A 17,507-nucleotide genomic window follows, 5' to 3' on the forward strand; every position below is an offset into this window, starting at 1 on the left:
GGAGGGCCTATAGGGTGTACACGGACCTTATCCTCGGTTCAAAAAAAAAAAGTAGTTGACTCCGTATTCTAAGAAAATAAGACAGTAGCATAGATGTAAAATTACTGATGCAACATATACTAACATGTTGAAGGTTTTTGCCTTGTTGGATGTCCTGTGTCCGTCCCTATAGAATGTTCAATTATATGGTGTAACAGAGCTAGTGGTGACAAATATCTGTAGTAACGGTCCCATTCTTTCCTACCCACCCCAAAAAGGAACGCTCGCATGTTAAACGTCGTTGTCCCATAGGTTATAAAACTAGTGTTAATATCTCAACTATTGGGATTTGAATAGTACTAATTTTGTATTTTTAATGAAATACATTCTAAATTTTAAAAAATATTTGAGATGATGGGAAGGTGGCATTTCAAATTTAAGTTACAGTATTATATTTTGCATAAAATTATTTTATTAAGAGTCCAGAAAAAAAAGTATTCTAGATTTTCAAGAGAAGGTTCCTCTCTCTTCTTTTTCTCCACATAACCTCCTTTTGTTCTTTTCCCCACAATCATGTGCTACTGTTCCCTATTGGTGGATTTTTGGTTCAGGACACTAACGCTATTCTTCTCTGCTAAAGTCCTTGTAACCAGAAAGAAGAAACAACAAAATCGCTATACTTTTGGCTAAATTTATAAGTGGGTCAAATTAATTTACAAGTGTTTCATTTATTTGTGTGTTTGATAAATATTAAAATAATTTACATGCTTATAAAAAAAGACATAAGTTAGTTATCCAAATTCATAATTTTGAAGGCTTATAACATTTTTGATTTGATCGAACTCCTACATTTTATTTTTAAGGTCTTTTATAATTTTAGAAACTCTTTCTAAAAGTTGTTATGTAAGTTTCATCTTCTTCTTCGTTTCAATTTATGTGATGATATTTGACTCGCTAGAGGTTATGAAACTTTTCAATAAGCAATAGGTATTTGTGTGACTATATGTTATTTAGTATAAAATACGAAATTCAAAGTTAAATAATTACACTAAATATAAAAGGTTTTCTTTTCTTAAATGACTAAAAGAAGAAAAAAAATGTTACATAAATTGAGGCGAACAAGTCTCTCTATGCTATCTTCGTCATTCAACTGTTTTAATGGGAAAAAAGTTTTAACTTTATACTTTTTAACTAAAAAAGATCATCACTTTCTACAAACTGCATAACTACTTATATTTATCGACTATATTGAATGAGCTAATATACTTTGTGTAAAAGAATTGATGAGCAATTAAGCATCCCATGAAACATCCACAGACTAAACTCTAATATTTACAAATTTCTCAATCGGTCATACAAATAAAAATAACAATTGGGAGAATGTGATACTAGCCAACCATGAGCCTTTCAAAATTCAGTTTTTCACTTAGAAGCTCATGAAAAGCATTTATGATATAGTACTACTAATAACTCTATAGAAATTAGAAAACGAAATTCCCGTTATTCACTCAATTCACTGGTGCATGGAGTTGCCGCCATGTGACAAGGAGGTCATGGGTTTAAGTCGTAGAAACGGCTTCATGCACAAATGTAAAGTAAGGTTACGTACGCTTCAGTGCACCGGACTTGCCCTTTACATTCACTGGTGCATGGGTGGTGGTGGCGGTGGTATGGGATATGCAACTGGAAGTACATAAGGAGGATGTCCATGAGGCATCATAACCGGAGTTCCAACAGCTGACGCCATGTGGCTCGACGGTGCTGCGACGGGATGACCCATGGGAGCACCGTACATACCCATACCATGCATATTTGGCTGAGTTCTGTGCTTAACAGATGGTCCAAGTGCTGCTGCATTTGATGGATTTGTATTCACTTGTTGGCCTGTAATTGGCGCTTGGTGAGTAGATACGTCTCCATTGTTAATACTTGTAATGTCATGTATACTCGACCTTCGTCTATCTCTATTCATGGAATTCAAACGTATAAAATACTTCTGAGCATGACTAGCTACTTGTGTTGGTGTTCTCGATATCACAAAATTCCTCGATATACTTCTCCAATCTCCTTTCCCAAATTTCTCTAAACCTAGCAAGAATAACCTGTTGAACCAAATTGGAAAACAAAAAAATTAGTCTACCAATTTATATGGCAGTTTCTCGAGAATCAAACAGTTTTAAGTTTGAGTGTGAATTTAAACATGAAAATTTTTTATATGGAGTGAGTACTATTTTAATTTAATTTACCTATGTTCTTCTTCAGTCCATGGAATCCCCTTTCGTCTCTCTTGTTCAGACCTAGAATTCCCTTTTCCGCCATGGCCAATCGGGTCATGATTCGTCCCGGAAAATCCATTTGAATAACCACAATTAGACCGGCGGTCTACTGAACCTGCAGAATACCCTAGATTTCCCTCTTTGGTCGAAGAAGAAGAAGCTTCTTCTCCTTTGTAATTCGGTATTGGAACTTGCCCTGCTTCAATTGCTGTAACATCATCAACAAGTAACTGGTAATGTTGCTTCAGCTCATCAATGGTTTTTGTAGGGACCATTAAACCAAATTTCTCCCATTGTTGTTCACAATTTTCAACCCAGTGCATAGCAATGGCATTTTCAAAAGCCTTTTCTTCTTCTCTGCTCCAATCTGAAGGTGACATATCTATATGTTCTTTCTTTGTTATAATATACTAATTTAGTTCAATTTGGGAAATTTGCCTATTTCACTTTTTTTTTTTTTTTTCAATTTGAATGAAAATGTATATCGTTAATAGTATAGAGAAGAAAAGAGAGTGAAGGATAAGAAAAAGGGGTATCAAATGTATTAATGGAGAAGAAGGACCACTTGTGAGGTTGAAGGGATGGGTTGATTTGTCACATTCATACAAAGTCATGCAATAACAAAATTACAAAAAGTGAAAGCTCAAATTCAATGATATTATCCCTCTAATTTTTCACTTTAGTTAAGAGTCGAAATATAGGACTTTGCTTAAAGTTATCAAAAGAAAAATTAAAAAGGAATTATAAAGTAAAGTTTTATAGGTAACAATTAAGGTTAAAAATAAACGTAAATATTTTACATATTATTGTGGTGTTCGGGACAGTTTGCATGCACGTCGATTAATTTATAGAAGAAATCACTTGATGCTTGTCTCTGTTGGAAATTGAACCTGAGAGCTCAGATAATCAGGTTGCTCAACCCAACTTCACTAACCTACTAGGTCACACTCTTGGTTGCATAAATATTGTGTATATAAGAAAGGAAAATATAAGTAAAATTTTACATACAAGGGAATTAGTCAAAATCTTTTATACAAGGAAACTAGGAAAAACAAAGGAAACAAAGTAAAATATCTTATACAAGAATATACTACTTCATTTCCACAATAAATGTAACAAGAATTACTTTGAAGGTTTGATATAAAAATCTAAAGAAAATGAATTAAAATTCATTGTACATTCTATATGTACAAGGAAATCAATCAAGATGTTTATACATGAAATTGATTTCCACCAATATATAGCTGGTGTAGACAAATGGGTAGGTGAAAAATTAAAGGAAAGTTTCTATTATTACCCCACCTCGATAAAAAGACAAACAAGAAATGGGAAAAGAAAGGAAAATAAGGAAAGGTGGCGTAGAAAGTTACCATTTTTTGCCAAGCAGTAAAATCTTTCCTAGGTAGTAAATGGAAACTATCAAAAGAACGGGACTTTGGATTGAAAGGGAGGGTCTTCAAATTTTAAAAATTAGCTGAAAGGAACAAAAAAGAAAAATTCAGTGTTTTTTTTAATATTTTCGTTTCAACAACTTCGCACAATTGTAGAACAACTTTGATAGTTGTTCGACAACTTTATAAAATTGTTCAACAACTATCAAAGTTGTTCGACAACTGTGTGAAGTTATTGAGACAACTAATGCAATTATCGAACAACTCTCTCAGTTATTCAAGCGACTTTATTTTTTTAACTTGAAGATATTATAAAATTCACTTTATCTCTTCTTTTTTTTTTTAATTACAGACTTGGAAGAATTTATGGACTCATTTTTCTTCAAAGGAACAATGATTAACAGAGTGGAATAAATAAAAGAAGAAACGTGAAAGTAAAAAAAATGGGTATCTATTTCATCATCAAATGAAAAAGTGGCATCTTACTAGTAGTGGTACAGTTGCAATGATTGAATGGGTGAATAGCAATAAAAGACTCCTAAAAAATCTTTGTATTTCGTAGATTTCAATTTGTTGTTATATTTTTTTAAATTGTTTAAAATTTAGTATTTTTTTAATTTGAATTTGCCAACATAACATATTTAAATCACAAGATCAGAGAACAATTTGATATATTTAATTAAAAATTAAAATATTTAATTTTTTTTTATACTTTTTCAAACTCCTATCATAAATTAAAATATGACAAACAAATTAAAACGGATAAAATAACAATTTTGTGCCACGCACCATTGGCCCTCGTGATTCTAGGACTATTACAAGTACTTCTCCCTAGCTAGCTAATCTAGTATTTTAGGAGTAAAACGTCGTATTCCTTTCGTCACAATTCACACGACGCCATTTTATTTGACATTAAGTTAATAAGAAATAAAGATTTTAAAAATTTGTAAAGTAAATTTTAAATGTGTTTAGCATAAATTATTTCATTTAAAGTAAGAGGAGATATTTTAAAACTAAGTTAGTTTTTAATCATAAAAAATTTAATATTTTTGTTGAGACGGACTAAAAAAAATATGTAACGTTACTCAAAACATAGGGAGTAAGAAGTAGGATTAGAGTCACAATGTTAAAAACATTAATTGCAACTTTGCAAGTAATCAGGATCTCCGAATTTTGTACCAAGCGTGAATGTATGATAAAACGATAATCACATGCTTAAGTGGCTTTAATTTGGTTAAATAGTTTAATTCTTTTATTATTTCTCAGAAATTGATGACCATGAAGAAATCAATTGTTTATACACTCTCATTATCTTGACACTAAAATAGAGTATTTTTTTTATAATTGATCTTCGAGGTTAGTTGATTAACAATTCAAAATTCAATGGGTAATAAGCTAATTTTTTTTTTATTTTTCTTCATTTAAATATAAGGCTTCACTCAGCAACAAAGTCTAAACTCGTGTGACGCCAAAAAATCTAACACAATGTACTTTAATTATGTCCTAGTTGAAACTGGTTTAGCATTCGAATTATATTGACTTTTATTTTGAAGTAATCATAAAATTTTGTCCACAATACCACATGTTTAATTAATTAATTTTATCTATAAGCAATTTTTTCCCTTAGACATATACAAAAATGAGTCACCGGTGACTGTGTCGAAAAAGATTCTCCTAAATTAACTTAGGTGTCGTTTAATTGTTAAAGAGTTATTTCAAAATAATTAATTTCAGAATTAGTTATCCCACCATAAATATGAAATAACTTATTCTATCATTATGATCTAAATGATGAAATAAATAATTTTGATATTAGCAAATACCTCACACCAAATATGAGATAAAATAATTCTTCATTTTATTTCAAAATTATGACAGTACCACAATGTTGTGGGGAAAGAATTTTGAGTAATTGATTTTTCCAAAATTTGTCACTTTTTGTCTTTCAACCTCTTATTCATGTAATTACGTGGCCTTTTCTCCTTCTCTACTTCATGTAAGACTATGCCCATCTTGTCAATAATTTTTTATTTTTTTTTTGAAAAAAAGGGGAGCAAACATATACAATCAAAAACGTCATAAGAAAAAGAAAAAATTTATTTTTTCACCAAAAAAAAAAAAAGTTCGAATAAAATTAAAAATAAAAGGAGTTGCATGCTTTATGTCTTTTTTAAAAAAAACAAAAAAAGAAGAAGAAGAAAAGTTTAGTCTGGAATTTAGATATTACAAAATAAACATGCTGGTATACAGTTTCATTTTCCTAAAAGGAAATTAATTTGAATTAGGATATTCCTATATGCAATTGGGTTTTGAGCGATTGTATGTAAGTTAACCTTAAGTCTATGTCAGACTTCCATCATTTTCGTACGGGAAAAGATGTATGCTTGTTTGTTTATAACTTATAATGAAGGCTATTACACATCAATTTCTTACAAATTAAAATTGATTATATGAATCTTTTATTGAAAACATTTTTTACAAAAATTACAATGTCATCCCCAAACAAAAGATATATAAAACTTTTTCTTTCATTTTGTGTCATCTTTGATCAAGTTAGTATTAATTTTAAGATATTGGTTGTCTTTTGAAATTTCTTCATTTCATAGTCTCACATCTGTGAATTGATGTATATGTAAGTGAGTAAGTCCATACAAGACATGATCAAATATCTCAAATAATTATTTTATTTTATCCTTAAAGATATATTAGATGCACCTTCTAATGTCTGAAATTGATTTTTTATCTTATCTAATGTCATATAGTTGTTGGGGAAAATACTACAATATTGATATTGGATAGGAATTAGTAATAGTAAGAGAATTTTCACAAACACTGTGTCGTGGCAAGCGACTGTCTTGAAAGCAATTTCGATCTGATTTCGGTGCAAATCCTTCTAGCCGGTCGCTCCCCAAGGTTCCACAACTACTTCCAAACACATACACTTGTGGCTGGAAGTTTGGAGGTTGCCTAAACCAATTTTTCAAAAGTTGACAAAGAATAGTAAGCCAAGACTAAAACAAAAAATTGACGAGGGAGAGAGTAATTTGTTTTACATGTTTAGCTCACAAATGATTCACCTTAAATAGGTATATCATTTACGTTTTATCCATCACAAGAGTTAAAGAAGAGAACATAGTTAATGTACGTAATGTAATATTACTCTTGAATTAATGACAAAGTCATAAAGTAACTTTTAAGACTTCTGAATGCCTCTTCTTTCACAAAGTTGCATTTGTAACAAACCATCATTTGTATCACATTTATGAGTAGTAACTCTCCCATCTTATAAATTCTTATGACTTGTGAATGTTTACAAATATTTATTATAGAGAGTTTAAAGAGTTTTTAATTTTTGAATTAATTAAGAAGGAATTATCCTTCAATAGTGTCACTTCTATCTTATCATTCTCCATATTATAGGAAAAAATGTTAAATTAGAAACTTTCGTACTTTATATTAAATACAAATAACATAAATATCAACTCTTTTGAAAGTAATTACACTCTCTCACTTTTTTAATTACTTTACTCTTTCTTTCTTTATTAATATACATAATATAGCCGATATATATATAACATTCTGTGTATATATTAAAATTTTTATAATATATTTAGAAAATTAAATTTTTTTATAATATTAAAAACATAAATTATGTATTTATGTAATTTTTAATATATCATTAATTCTAAGGATACAGGGCCAATAAAAAGGGTTAATTAAGGGGGATGATTTCTTATGGAGTATATAGATTTTACAAAATTATAATTTAATTATAATGATATCTAGACGACAAAGTCCATTTTTGCGGCTCTTCAAGACCCCATCCAAATCCCAGGCTCTTTCCCCTTTCCCGGAGAAAGCAGTTATAGTGGATAGTGGAACATTGTATCGTTCATTCTTTTATATTTATAATAATATTATATTTTAATTTTTTTTTCCTTTGATTTTGATACTTCAATTATTTATCATTTTGATTTTGAGTAAATTCCTCGTATTGTCACTCAACTTAGGAAAATATTTTAATAAAATTATTTATTTTTTTTCTTAATTATAATAATATCATCAAACTTTATGTATTTTCTTAAAAAATAATAATTGCTAAAAGTGACTCAAAAAATAAGAGAAAAATGATCAAGAAAGTCCCATAAGTTTGAATTTTAAATTTAAATGATCATTATTAGTTAACAATATGAAATATCAATAACCTTTCAACTATAAAATTTAGTGAGTACAATTTTCTTTCAACTTCTAACTACGATATTAAATCTAACGATGTCCATCAAAAAATGCAATTAAAATTGTTAGAAATATACTTATATGTACTTTATTTATTTGAAAACTTAAGAGTCCAATAATAAAATAATATTCTACAAGTATTCATTTTAGGATTAATCTTTATTTTTAATAAAATAGTTTAAGTTAGTTGTTAGTTTCTTCTATTCTAAATTATTGTCGAAGAAATTATAATTTATAAAGAAGAACCATATATAAATATTTTAAAGGATTTTTATTTTAAAAAATAATGTATGTTAACGGATACCATGATAATAACATTAATCATTCACTATCAAATAAAATTAGGTGATTTTATATAACCATTTCGTAACTTAAAAATATTTTAAGGTTTCAATATTATTTTTCTCGATCTTGTGCTATTATTTCACAAAAAATTATATCACCTCGTCAACTTAGCTGTAAAAACTGAATACATTTACCAATTTGGATGATAAATGTACTCCCTCCGTTCCATTTTATCCGTCCCAAATTTTCTAATCTAGTGTCCCATTTTACTTGTCCTTTTTTACTTATCAAGACAAGACACATTTTTTTTTCTTCATGTTTTACCCTTTGCATTAATTACTTTTTCTTTAAATTAAAATATAAACATCATTTAATAGGGGTATTATGGTAAATTAGTCATGTTATTTATTATTTTTTTAATAGTTGTGTCATCCCAATTTGGGACAGGTAAAATGAGACGGAGGGAGTACTTCTTATTTATTTTATTTTAAATATAACTGCCTATTTTAAGATCTAGCTTAACATCCTTTGTCATTTTAGTTCGTTTTTAATATTATGATTTGTGTCTTTTTAAATTATATTATGCACTTATTGATAAAATATATTAAAAACTAATTTAAGAAGTACAAAAGTAAAAATAATTGGAGGCCTATTAATATTTCACGTAAAAAAAAGGACTATTTAAATTTAAATTTCAAACTTGATGGACTATTTTGGTCAATTTTTGAGTCACTTTAAGCAATTATTAATTTGTAAGAAAAATGTACAAACTTGAATGATATTATAAGAATAACAAAAAGACAAGTGGCTTTATTGGGGATATTTTGCTAAGTTGAGCGACAATAGAAGGAATTGACTCTTTTGATTCTTTAATATTTTATCATGACTTTACCATTTTCATTATTTTTTTTTTTGTCAAATTGCTTTAAGCCAAAAGTCTATCGGGAACGAACTTTTATTACAAAATAAGATAAAATCTGCATACACACAACACGCCCCAAACTCTCTGTGGAACTCCACCAAGTAGTTTCACAAGGAAAAAAGATGACAATCTTGTGGGAGTAATGAACATATTAGTGTTGATGAGAAGAACAAGAGTCTCTGTCAAAGCCATAATTTCACTTTCTTTGATAAATTAAGCTGTCTCCTTGATATTTATACAAGTAACAAGAACCGCAATACCAGCAGTCTTTTACACATGGAATTCTTGATTTCATACTGATATGGTATTTAAAAAGATTGTCATAATCATCAACTATCATCCACAAATTATCTTTAATGGATAAGGTTTATAAAAATCTTAATCTTCTTGCACCCTTTGAATCCTATAAGGTTCACAGCAACAGTGCTGTTGGTCTTTCACATCTGACATGCCATATTTGTAATGGACAGGATAACTGTGACTGCTAATTTCCAACTGAACACAACCTTAGAGAATTCTTGGTCAATAGAAAAACTGAATCACCGAGTTGGTTGGAATCTTCAAAAATGTCTACGGGTGAGTGTCAGCTCCGACATGGGTGCAGCAATATTTTTGGACAGTCGGAACAACATATAATACAACAATAGTAGCAATAGTAGAAGAATGCTTGAGCCTTTACAGGAGAATCAACTAAGCAGCAAGTTCAAAGAAACCAAAATGACAGGAAAAGAGGAGGGTGATGTGCAGCAAAATTTAGCCAAGTTAAAACATCCTTTGACATGTTTTATACAGGTTCTTCTTGCTGTGTTTCAACAAAATGCAAACACTGGCATTCCACTTACAACATGACTTGTCTAATCATGTGCTATCTGACATTGATGTCCTTGAGGGAAAACAGAAACCAAAGAGGGACCCCATCCTTAAAAGAGAATAAAATTGGAGTTTTACAACAAAAGGGCTCATATAACCTGTTTCTGTTATGTCTATAAACCGCTTTCCCTTTCAATAGTAAGCTAAACAGACTTCTATTCATCCTCAAACATCATATAACAATCACTCTCTGGAAATATTCAATACCAATTCCGAAGAAGAATGTGATCTCAGTCCACTTGAACAGCTTCAATAGACAATGATTCTTTGCGAAAGTAATCTGGAGGAAAGATAAAATTATGTTTGCAATCTATTTATCTCATGAATGCAAAATGAAATCTGAGGAAAAAATTTAACTGACCTTGCAGCAGATCATTGAAAAGTCCAGCTCCTGAAAGAATTTATAGCAAAGACGAGGATGTGACTGATTCTACATCTTCCAGCGGCATCATACAACTCTCAACTCAACTGTCTGATTCAATCTTAACACTCATAAGCTCTTGTCATCTGGTTGATTTGGAGGGAAGCTCACCTTCTTGTCGAACAAGTGCTGCCCTCTCAGGGTTCATTAACATAAGCTGCTGCACATCCTTCGGGAGTACGTTAAATACTGCTCGAAGATCCTCCCTTAGTTTGCTGCTAGTGGCATCAGAACCTGCTTCAACAGTGGTGGACTGCTCCAGCAGAAAATTGCCACCAAGAAAGATATATTGTTATTCACAGTTACTAATTATCGTAGAAGACAGTGGTAATAACTAGCCCCATGAAGGTAAAAGATGTGGAGCAGAACATTAGATCACCTCAAATATGAACACAGTAAAAGAATCCCATGGTCAAAATCTATATAATATCGGTCCAGTCCTTTTATTTCATATTGTTCAGTGGCATTTTTAAAAAAAATCCTGCCACATCGCTAACCAAATAAGAAAAAATAAAGCCTATAAAAAGTGTAGTTTGCAGTTCAAGTTGCAAAAATTAAACTGAGAAAAGCCATCTTCAACGAATATGAATCAGTATGCATAATGGATGATAGTTACCCTTCTCTTCTTGAGAAGGCCGACTCTAAATCCAAAATAATGGATAATGTGCGAGTATTTTCCAAAATTCTCAACATGACACTTACAACTATACTTGACAATACCATCTCAGCTCAACAGAATTGATACTCGCTGAGGATATGCAAAAAGGAGGTAATTACGAATCTACCATTGGAGCTTGGCCAAAGAAAAAAGAAATGTGGCAAGGAAATACAGCATGGATGTACAGCTAGGGGCTGCATTTATGTGCGTAATCAAGTTTATTTCCTTTTCCTTTCCTTTGTCAACAGACTCAGCTTATAAGGATTGGAAGGCTTAAATGACAAAAAGGACTAAATGGAAGTTCATTTAAATTGCTTTGCTTCTAATAAATTCATGATTACTTTTTCAGTAACTAAAATAAAGTCAAAGAGACTTATGATAGAGGAGAAGTAACCCCTGAGTATAGGTAAGAAACAACAGTTTGTTACGTAACAGTCTAAACAAACGTCACAGATAGACTCGTAACATCCAAACATAAAACAAACGTGACAATATATGTGAGAGATAGGCTCGTAACATCCAAACATAAAACAAACATGACAATACACGTGACGGACAGACTCATAATAAGAAATCATTAAATAAACATGGCAATACACGTGGAAAATACACTCACGCATCTACTATAAATTACAAAAGTGTTCCTCTTAAATTGCTTAGGCTTATTCAACAGAACATTCTTATTTTTTTCTCTAATTATTTATTTTTGCAATGGAAAACAGGACCAAGAGGGGTAAGCAAGATGTGGTAAAATCAAATGTCTTTGAGGCATTTGAAGATCTCCAATGAGAATCACAAGCATTGGATGAGAGAGAAAAACAACGAAAACTAATGTATAAGATCATGCACCCTGGCTCACAAATACCACCAGAAACCAGAAGTGTTGTTTTGGCTGAACTACTCAACATTGATTTAAATGATGCCCCTAAGCCAAAAGAGAACGAGAGTTCTTGAACTCATAATTACCATGGAGGTGGTAATGGAGTTCGTGACTTTGGAGCTATGTTTGGAGTAGACTTAATAAGCTATCGAGTCATCTAGTACAGTCAGTTCTTGTCTTTGTCATTAAGTTAGTTGTCGTTAGTCTTCCCGTCATCTATTTATCTGAAGTTTTAGACCACAAAATACAAGGTTATGGAGTTCTTGCTATTAAGTCGGTTTTTCATTTGTTTCCTCTACAGCCTTTAATGATGTTTTGTGCTGTCTAGATTGATAAATCAATAGAACCCTTTTATTGAACTACTGAACAATGTGAAAGTGATGAATCAAAGAAAACCATAGTTTCCATCTCCAGGGAGATTGGTGAACTCAGCTTTTTTCTCCTAATGTGATTCAAGAAAAAGATCTCGACACTTCCAATCCAATAAAACCTTATTAGATGATTTTACACCTCTAATTGGTTACATTTATGGTTATTTTTTAACCCTGGTTAGCATAATTTTAGTTGTTGAACTAAATACTTCCCTCTGTGACATCACCTTTATACTTTCATTATTCTTATTTTCAAGATTCCCATAAAGTAATATCGGCAATTGTATGCCTAGTAACACTAAATTCACATAGTGCATACATTAAAACTCACATAATATTGTGCTCCGTAATACACTTTAGACCTATAGTTAAATTATTCCATAAAAATACATATGCATTTTATATTCCATCTGAAACACAAGGTATGATTTAACACCTGATCCATTTTTACTAATCCTTAGATTGGCAATGTTCGGTGGCTTAACCAAATCTTAATTCTTATTTCTCTGATCTTGCTTAAACACTGTTAAAGATTTTATGTGATGATTTTTACATTATCATTACTTGAGCCGAGGGTCTATCGAAATCACATTCTCTCTATCTTCACAAGGTACGGGGTTAAGGTGGCGACGTTGTGTACACACTACACACCACCCTCCCCAGACCCCACTCATGTAATTACACAGTGTATGTAGCTGTTGTTGAAGAAAGGATAAATATTTTTTTACTATACAACCATATTAGTGTAGCAAAAAATTTCTATACAAGTGGTAAACAAAACTATAAAACATATACAAGAAAAATGGTTCTTCATACAAGTGAGAAACAAAACTAAAAACAAACTATTTCTACATTATTCCTTTATGGATTTGGAATCACAGAGATTGAAAAGTGATTTCTCATTAACCAATGTGGAGTTATTAAAAAATCTCAACAGGCACACAGAAAGTAAATAAATAGATAGAAACAAAAAGGAACCCCCCATCCCCCACCCCCAGCCAAAAGAAAACAGAGAAACGAAGCATCACGGAAAAAAAGTTGTGTTGTAAACACATGAGATATTTCAAAAAAAATGTGATTATGAAGATTTATGTGCTAGAATCGGAGTTTCCCATAAAAGGCAGATGCAGAGACCCATTGTTAGGGTGGGGGGGGGTCACAGGCACCCGGTAACTTTGGAAAAAATGTATCATAAATCTGTAGATATCTTAAATAGTGTATACACCTCTGTATTGACACCCCTATCAAGAAAGGCAGAGTGGTTCCACTGGTTCATTTTGGTGAACGGGTGGACATTTAGTAGGCTCACCTAGGTTCGATTCCCATTTTAGCATTTTCCCAAATTTTAATTTTTTGACATTTTAGTAGTTACCAACCAGGTTTTTCTTTGGGTTTGTTTTTTTCTTTGATTTTTAGAGAGTTCCACCACAAACTTTGTATTAAGTAATTGACATGTATATGTTATTTGAAGGAAAAAATATTAACATGTCTATATTAAATATAGTGGCGCCCCCGGCATTTTTAATTCTTGGGTCTGCCTCTGATCAATGGTATATTTAGTGGTAATAAAGAATCTTTGTCTCTCTATAAAAACTAGATATTCAGTGTCTTTTTTTTTTCTTTTCCCGGAAGGGGGTGGTAAATACATATTTAGTCACTTAGAAAGAATGATTAAATACCATCTTTTTTTTTTCGAAACTGGTAACTTAAAATGATCAAATACCATCTCACAATCACATTTATAACTCAGACCAGAACTTTTAGTTTCATTTTCTAATTCACTATGAGCATTTCAATATTTCTGTATACACCCTCATAGGTGAAGAACTACTCAAAAAGTTAAGAATACCCAAAGAGAAGAAAATGGAACTGACACCATAAGTTTAGGACAGCACATGCCTGTAATTCTCCAATAAGATGCCTTTCAATTGCATTGAAAGTATCAACTATCTCCAACTCAGACATACTAGATATCAAATGTCGTATGTCAGCCCTCATTCTAGCTTGCCTCCACATCCTATACTGTTCTTGTTCAGCAACAGCACGCTTTCGTTGAAACCAAGGTAAAAAGTTGTGCCCTTTCAGAAACCGCCTGTACAAGTACAAGTAATCATTTCATTTTGAGTCGGGCAATAATCCGTTTATTTACATGTACAAAGTTTGCTAATAAGCATGGAAGAGGAAACCTATAGGAGACAGAAGAAAAACTGACCATTTTTTACCTGTAAAGGTCCAGCCAGTTAGATTTCATCCTCTTCAACAGAAACTTTCCAGGACCCCTTGCTGATAAGCTAGTGAGGAAGTCCTCGGCATTAAATGCGGGTAGAGGAGGAGGATCAACATATGGGGAAGACCCTTCAGAAGGTGTGGTTGGTCTATAATATGGTCCGAATGGGGCCAAGAAGTTGGTTGTCAGCTCTATGAAGTGCCGACGAAGTATGTCATTATTAACAACTGACATTGATTCCTCTACCCTGGGTGACATACCTGCATCAATTAGCCTATTCAAGATTGAAGTGTCTGGCTTTGTAATTGGAGCATAACTGCTCCAAAAGGCTTCTTTGTGCTCAGTCATCAGGCAGAGTGGACCATCTCTCCTTAACTTCATAGCATTCAAAAAGTTTGATGGTGTAAACCTATTGAAGGAAAAATTAGGAAGACTAAATCCTTCAGGTCCAGCTTGAATTCTACCAGTTGAAGCTCTAGCAGAAAATGGAAGCCGAGCTGCGTTCATGACAGGATTTCCAACTGATAAGATGTGTGGAATTCTTCGAAGGGATTTCAAGAAAAAGAGGTTTGTCACACCCAATATCATTGGAGGAAATGCAGCACCTTGTGGAAGGGAGTTTAACTGAGCAAAGTCGGGATCATGAATAGTAAAGTAAGGCCTGAAATCAATGCTACAAAGAAGAGGAGCGACCAGACTAACCAGACCAGCAACAGCTTCACAGCACAGAGGTGGTGTTGGCGCTATGATAAGAATGGGTTCTCCAATAAGTAACAATTCCCACAACTTCCAAAGCTGCATTAAAAGCCCCCTAAATGTCCCAAAAAGATCTGCGTCATGGAAAAGACCTTGTGGAACCGATTGACTAGATGGAAGAAATGGTGCTATTGGAGAAGCCAGCTCTTCAAAAAGTACTCCACAATCCAAAGGCATACAATGGGCAGGTGGCAAGTTCACTTTAAGAGTAGCATTCCCAATCGGAAGCTCCATTAGCTGACCAGGTACAGGAACAGGCCACATTGATACATAAGAAGCAATGAAATTGAGGGCTTTCTTCCCAATGTCAAAGTACAATGGGCCCATGATCTGCAGCAAAGGTCGAAAGACGCTAGAGAATGGGTTGTGAGAAAGAATTACTACGGACTTTTGCTCACCACCCCGTTTTAGCCTTTCATCGTGTCTCTGTCTATTAAATACAAACCCGTACAAATATCTTGAGTTCACCCCTGTTTGAATTTTACTCCTTTGTTTTAGCACCTTATCACTCGCCGTCATTTGGGATGCTTGATCATTACCTACCTCCACTATCTCGGATGAAGGCAGATGTGCCAATTGAGGATTCCCCTGCCTCCGCACACGGAAGAAAAAGATACAGTCATGGATGCTTGATCGATTATGATTCTGAGAAACCGAATCTGGAAATGAGCTAAAGGCAACTTCAAGCTCCTCATTATGCGTTAGACAGCCCGATGGGTAACATTCTTCAATAAGCTGTCCCTGTTCAAGATCAAACCTAATGATACAGAAGCCAACAACCCATTGGTATAGAGATTTTTCATCTACTTTTAAATCAGCTTCTGATCTCACCGAAAATGATGGAGATCTGCTCATTTCAGGTTACTGGAATAACTACAACATCACTCAAAGAACCCCTATTTTCAACATATTCATGTAAACATTCGGCTTCTGGTCTCTCATCCAAGAAAAAATGTAGAAACTTGTACAACCAACTGATCCTGTAAAATTAAAGCATCAACTCCTAAAGTCAGAAGGAAACTATAGAGAGCTCAATTGTACAAATAGGGAAAAACCAATTAAATAAATAACTCAGGTTATATGTCCCTGGCACAAAGAGGCGGAAATGTAACAACAGAAAAAGCAGAGCCAAAGGCCGGAAGGGGTTCAAATTATGAAATGTGAACACAGGAAGAAGTCGGGCAAGGGGATTTTCAACATCTGCTATATATACATAAAAAAAATAAAATAAATAATTTTAACCATGTATAAACAGTGTAATTTTTCGCCAAAGAGGGTTTAACCCTCTTGGCTCTACCTTGCTCCGCTCTCGAGAAAAAGGACTACAAGGACCATCAAGATTTTCACTCATGATCAAATCCCAGCAGAGACAAAAAAAAACACTAGGTAATTCTTCTTCCCATCTGTCCTAGCGTTGGTGGCAGTATCTCGTGAATTTAGTCATAATATCACCATCCAAGAAGCAACAACATATCCAGTAACGTGGGATTTCAATCCAAGAAATATAGAGAACAAAAATAGAAGAACATATCTATTTCAAGAATTAACAGCAAAGAAATAAAGAGTATAAAGCTGTCACCTGAATTCAACAAAGATAAGTCTGCCCCTCAACACTGTATATGGATCCAAAAAAATAAAATAAAATTTGAGAAAATGAACAAGTGGGTCTCGATCCAATGTGCTTCCTATTTATCACCAACAAAAGGGTAAAACAAAAAAAAAAAAATGAAACAAGTCGAAATGTGTATCCAAGAATGAAAGGACGAAAGGGGTTTCACAGCTGGGAAAAGAGTTGTTTATTCGCTACAAATAATCCATTATTACTACTAGTACATTTTCGAATTGGAAAATGGAAATGAGGACTTGCCAGGCTCTTTATCATTTTTCCATTTTGCCTTTTTTCTTTCTTACCCAATCACACCTTTTCAGTTGTATATAATATACATAACCTTTATAGGGAGAAAATAGAAAGAATTTCACACAGAATTCTTTTATTTAAAATAAAAAAGGTTAAGATTAAACTTTTAGGAACCCTAGTCTTTTTTACTTCTGATTTTCTCCAACTTTTAAAATTGGCTTCAGTCGGGGTCCCTTCAATTATTTTTTTTGCTCCGATCGATTTTGCATCTTACAAAATTGTATACTAAGGCCAAGAGATCTTAATTCATCGTAATTGTATTTCTTTCTTAGTTCAATTTGCGCGATATTTTATTCAGTTTTAGGACATCACAAAAT

General features: G+C 32.6%; 2 protein-coding genes across 4 annotated transcripts; both read right to left on the bottom strand.

Moving 5' to 3' along the window:
* Positions 1-1,277: 1,277 nt before the first annotated feature.
* LOC107862150 (transcription factor MYBS1) lies at positions 1,278-3,468 on the bottom strand. Its single transcript, XM_016707620.2, has 2 exons — positions 2,226-3,468; positions 1,278-2,081 (listed from the first exon to the last, which is right to left on the bottom strand). The coding sequence occupies exons 1-2, from the start codon at positions 2,633-2,635 to the stop codon at positions 1,619-1,621; spliced, it is 873 nt and encodes a 290-aa protein (XP_016563106.1). The 5' UTR covers positions 2,636-3,468; the 3' UTR covers positions 1,278-1,618.
* Positions 3,469-9,831: 6,363 nt separating this feature from the next.
* LOC107862151 (protein DENND6B) lies at positions 9,832-17,271 on the bottom strand. Of its 3 annotated transcripts, none has more exons than XM_047410090.1 (5): positions 16,570-17,260; positions 14,512-16,252; positions 14,189-14,381; positions 10,321-10,633; positions 9,832-10,239 (listed from the first exon to the last, which is right to left on the bottom strand). In XM_047410090.1, exons 2-4 carry the CDS (start codon positions 16,125-16,127, stop codon positions 10,463-10,465), a joined length of 1,980 nt encoding a protein of 659 aa, XP_047266046.1. In that variant the 5' UTR covers positions 16,128-16,252; positions 16,570-17,260; the 3' UTR covers positions 9,832-10,239; positions 10,321-10,462. The 3 variants fall into 3 exon arrangements, with proteins under 3 accessions (XP_047266046.1, XP_016563107.2, XP_016563109.2); XM_016707621.2 differs by having other exon boundaries at positions 16,852-17,255; XM_016707623.2 differs by lacking the exons at positions 9,832-10,239; positions 10,321-10,633 and having other exon boundaries at positions 14,502-16,252; positions 16,852-17,271.
* Positions 17,272-17,507: the final 236 nt, after the last annotated feature.

The sequence above is a fragment of the Capsicum annuum genome, chromosome 3, assembly GCF_002878395.1.
Source record: "Capsicum annuum cultivar UCD-10X-F1 chromosome 3, UCD10Xv1.1, whole genome shotgun sequence".
Lineage (NCBI taxonomy): Eukaryota > Viridiplantae > Streptophyta > Magnoliopsida > Solanales > Solanaceae > Capsicum > Capsicum annuum.

Coding starts and splice junctions, on each gene's coding strand:
- LOC107862150 (XM_016707620.2), bottom strand. CDS start 2,635: ATGTCACCTTCAGATTGGAGCAGAGAAGAAGAAAAGGCTTTTGAAAAT. Junction 2,082..2,225: donor TGGACTGAAGAAGAACATAG/GTAAATTAAATT, acceptor TTGGTTCAACAG/GTTATTCTTGCTAGGTTTAG.
- LOC107862151 (XM_047410090.1), bottom strand. CDS start 16,127: ATGAGCAGATCTCCATCATTTTCGGTGAGATCAGAAGCTGATTTAAAA. Junction 14,382..14,511: donor AACTGGCTGGACCTTTACAG/GTAAAAAATGGT, acceptor GTACTTGTACAG/GCGGTTTCTGAAAGGGCACA. Junction 10,634..14,188: donor ATCTTATTGGAGAATTACAG/GCATGTGCTGTC, acceptor CTGCTGGAGCAG/TCCACCACTGTTGAAGCAGG.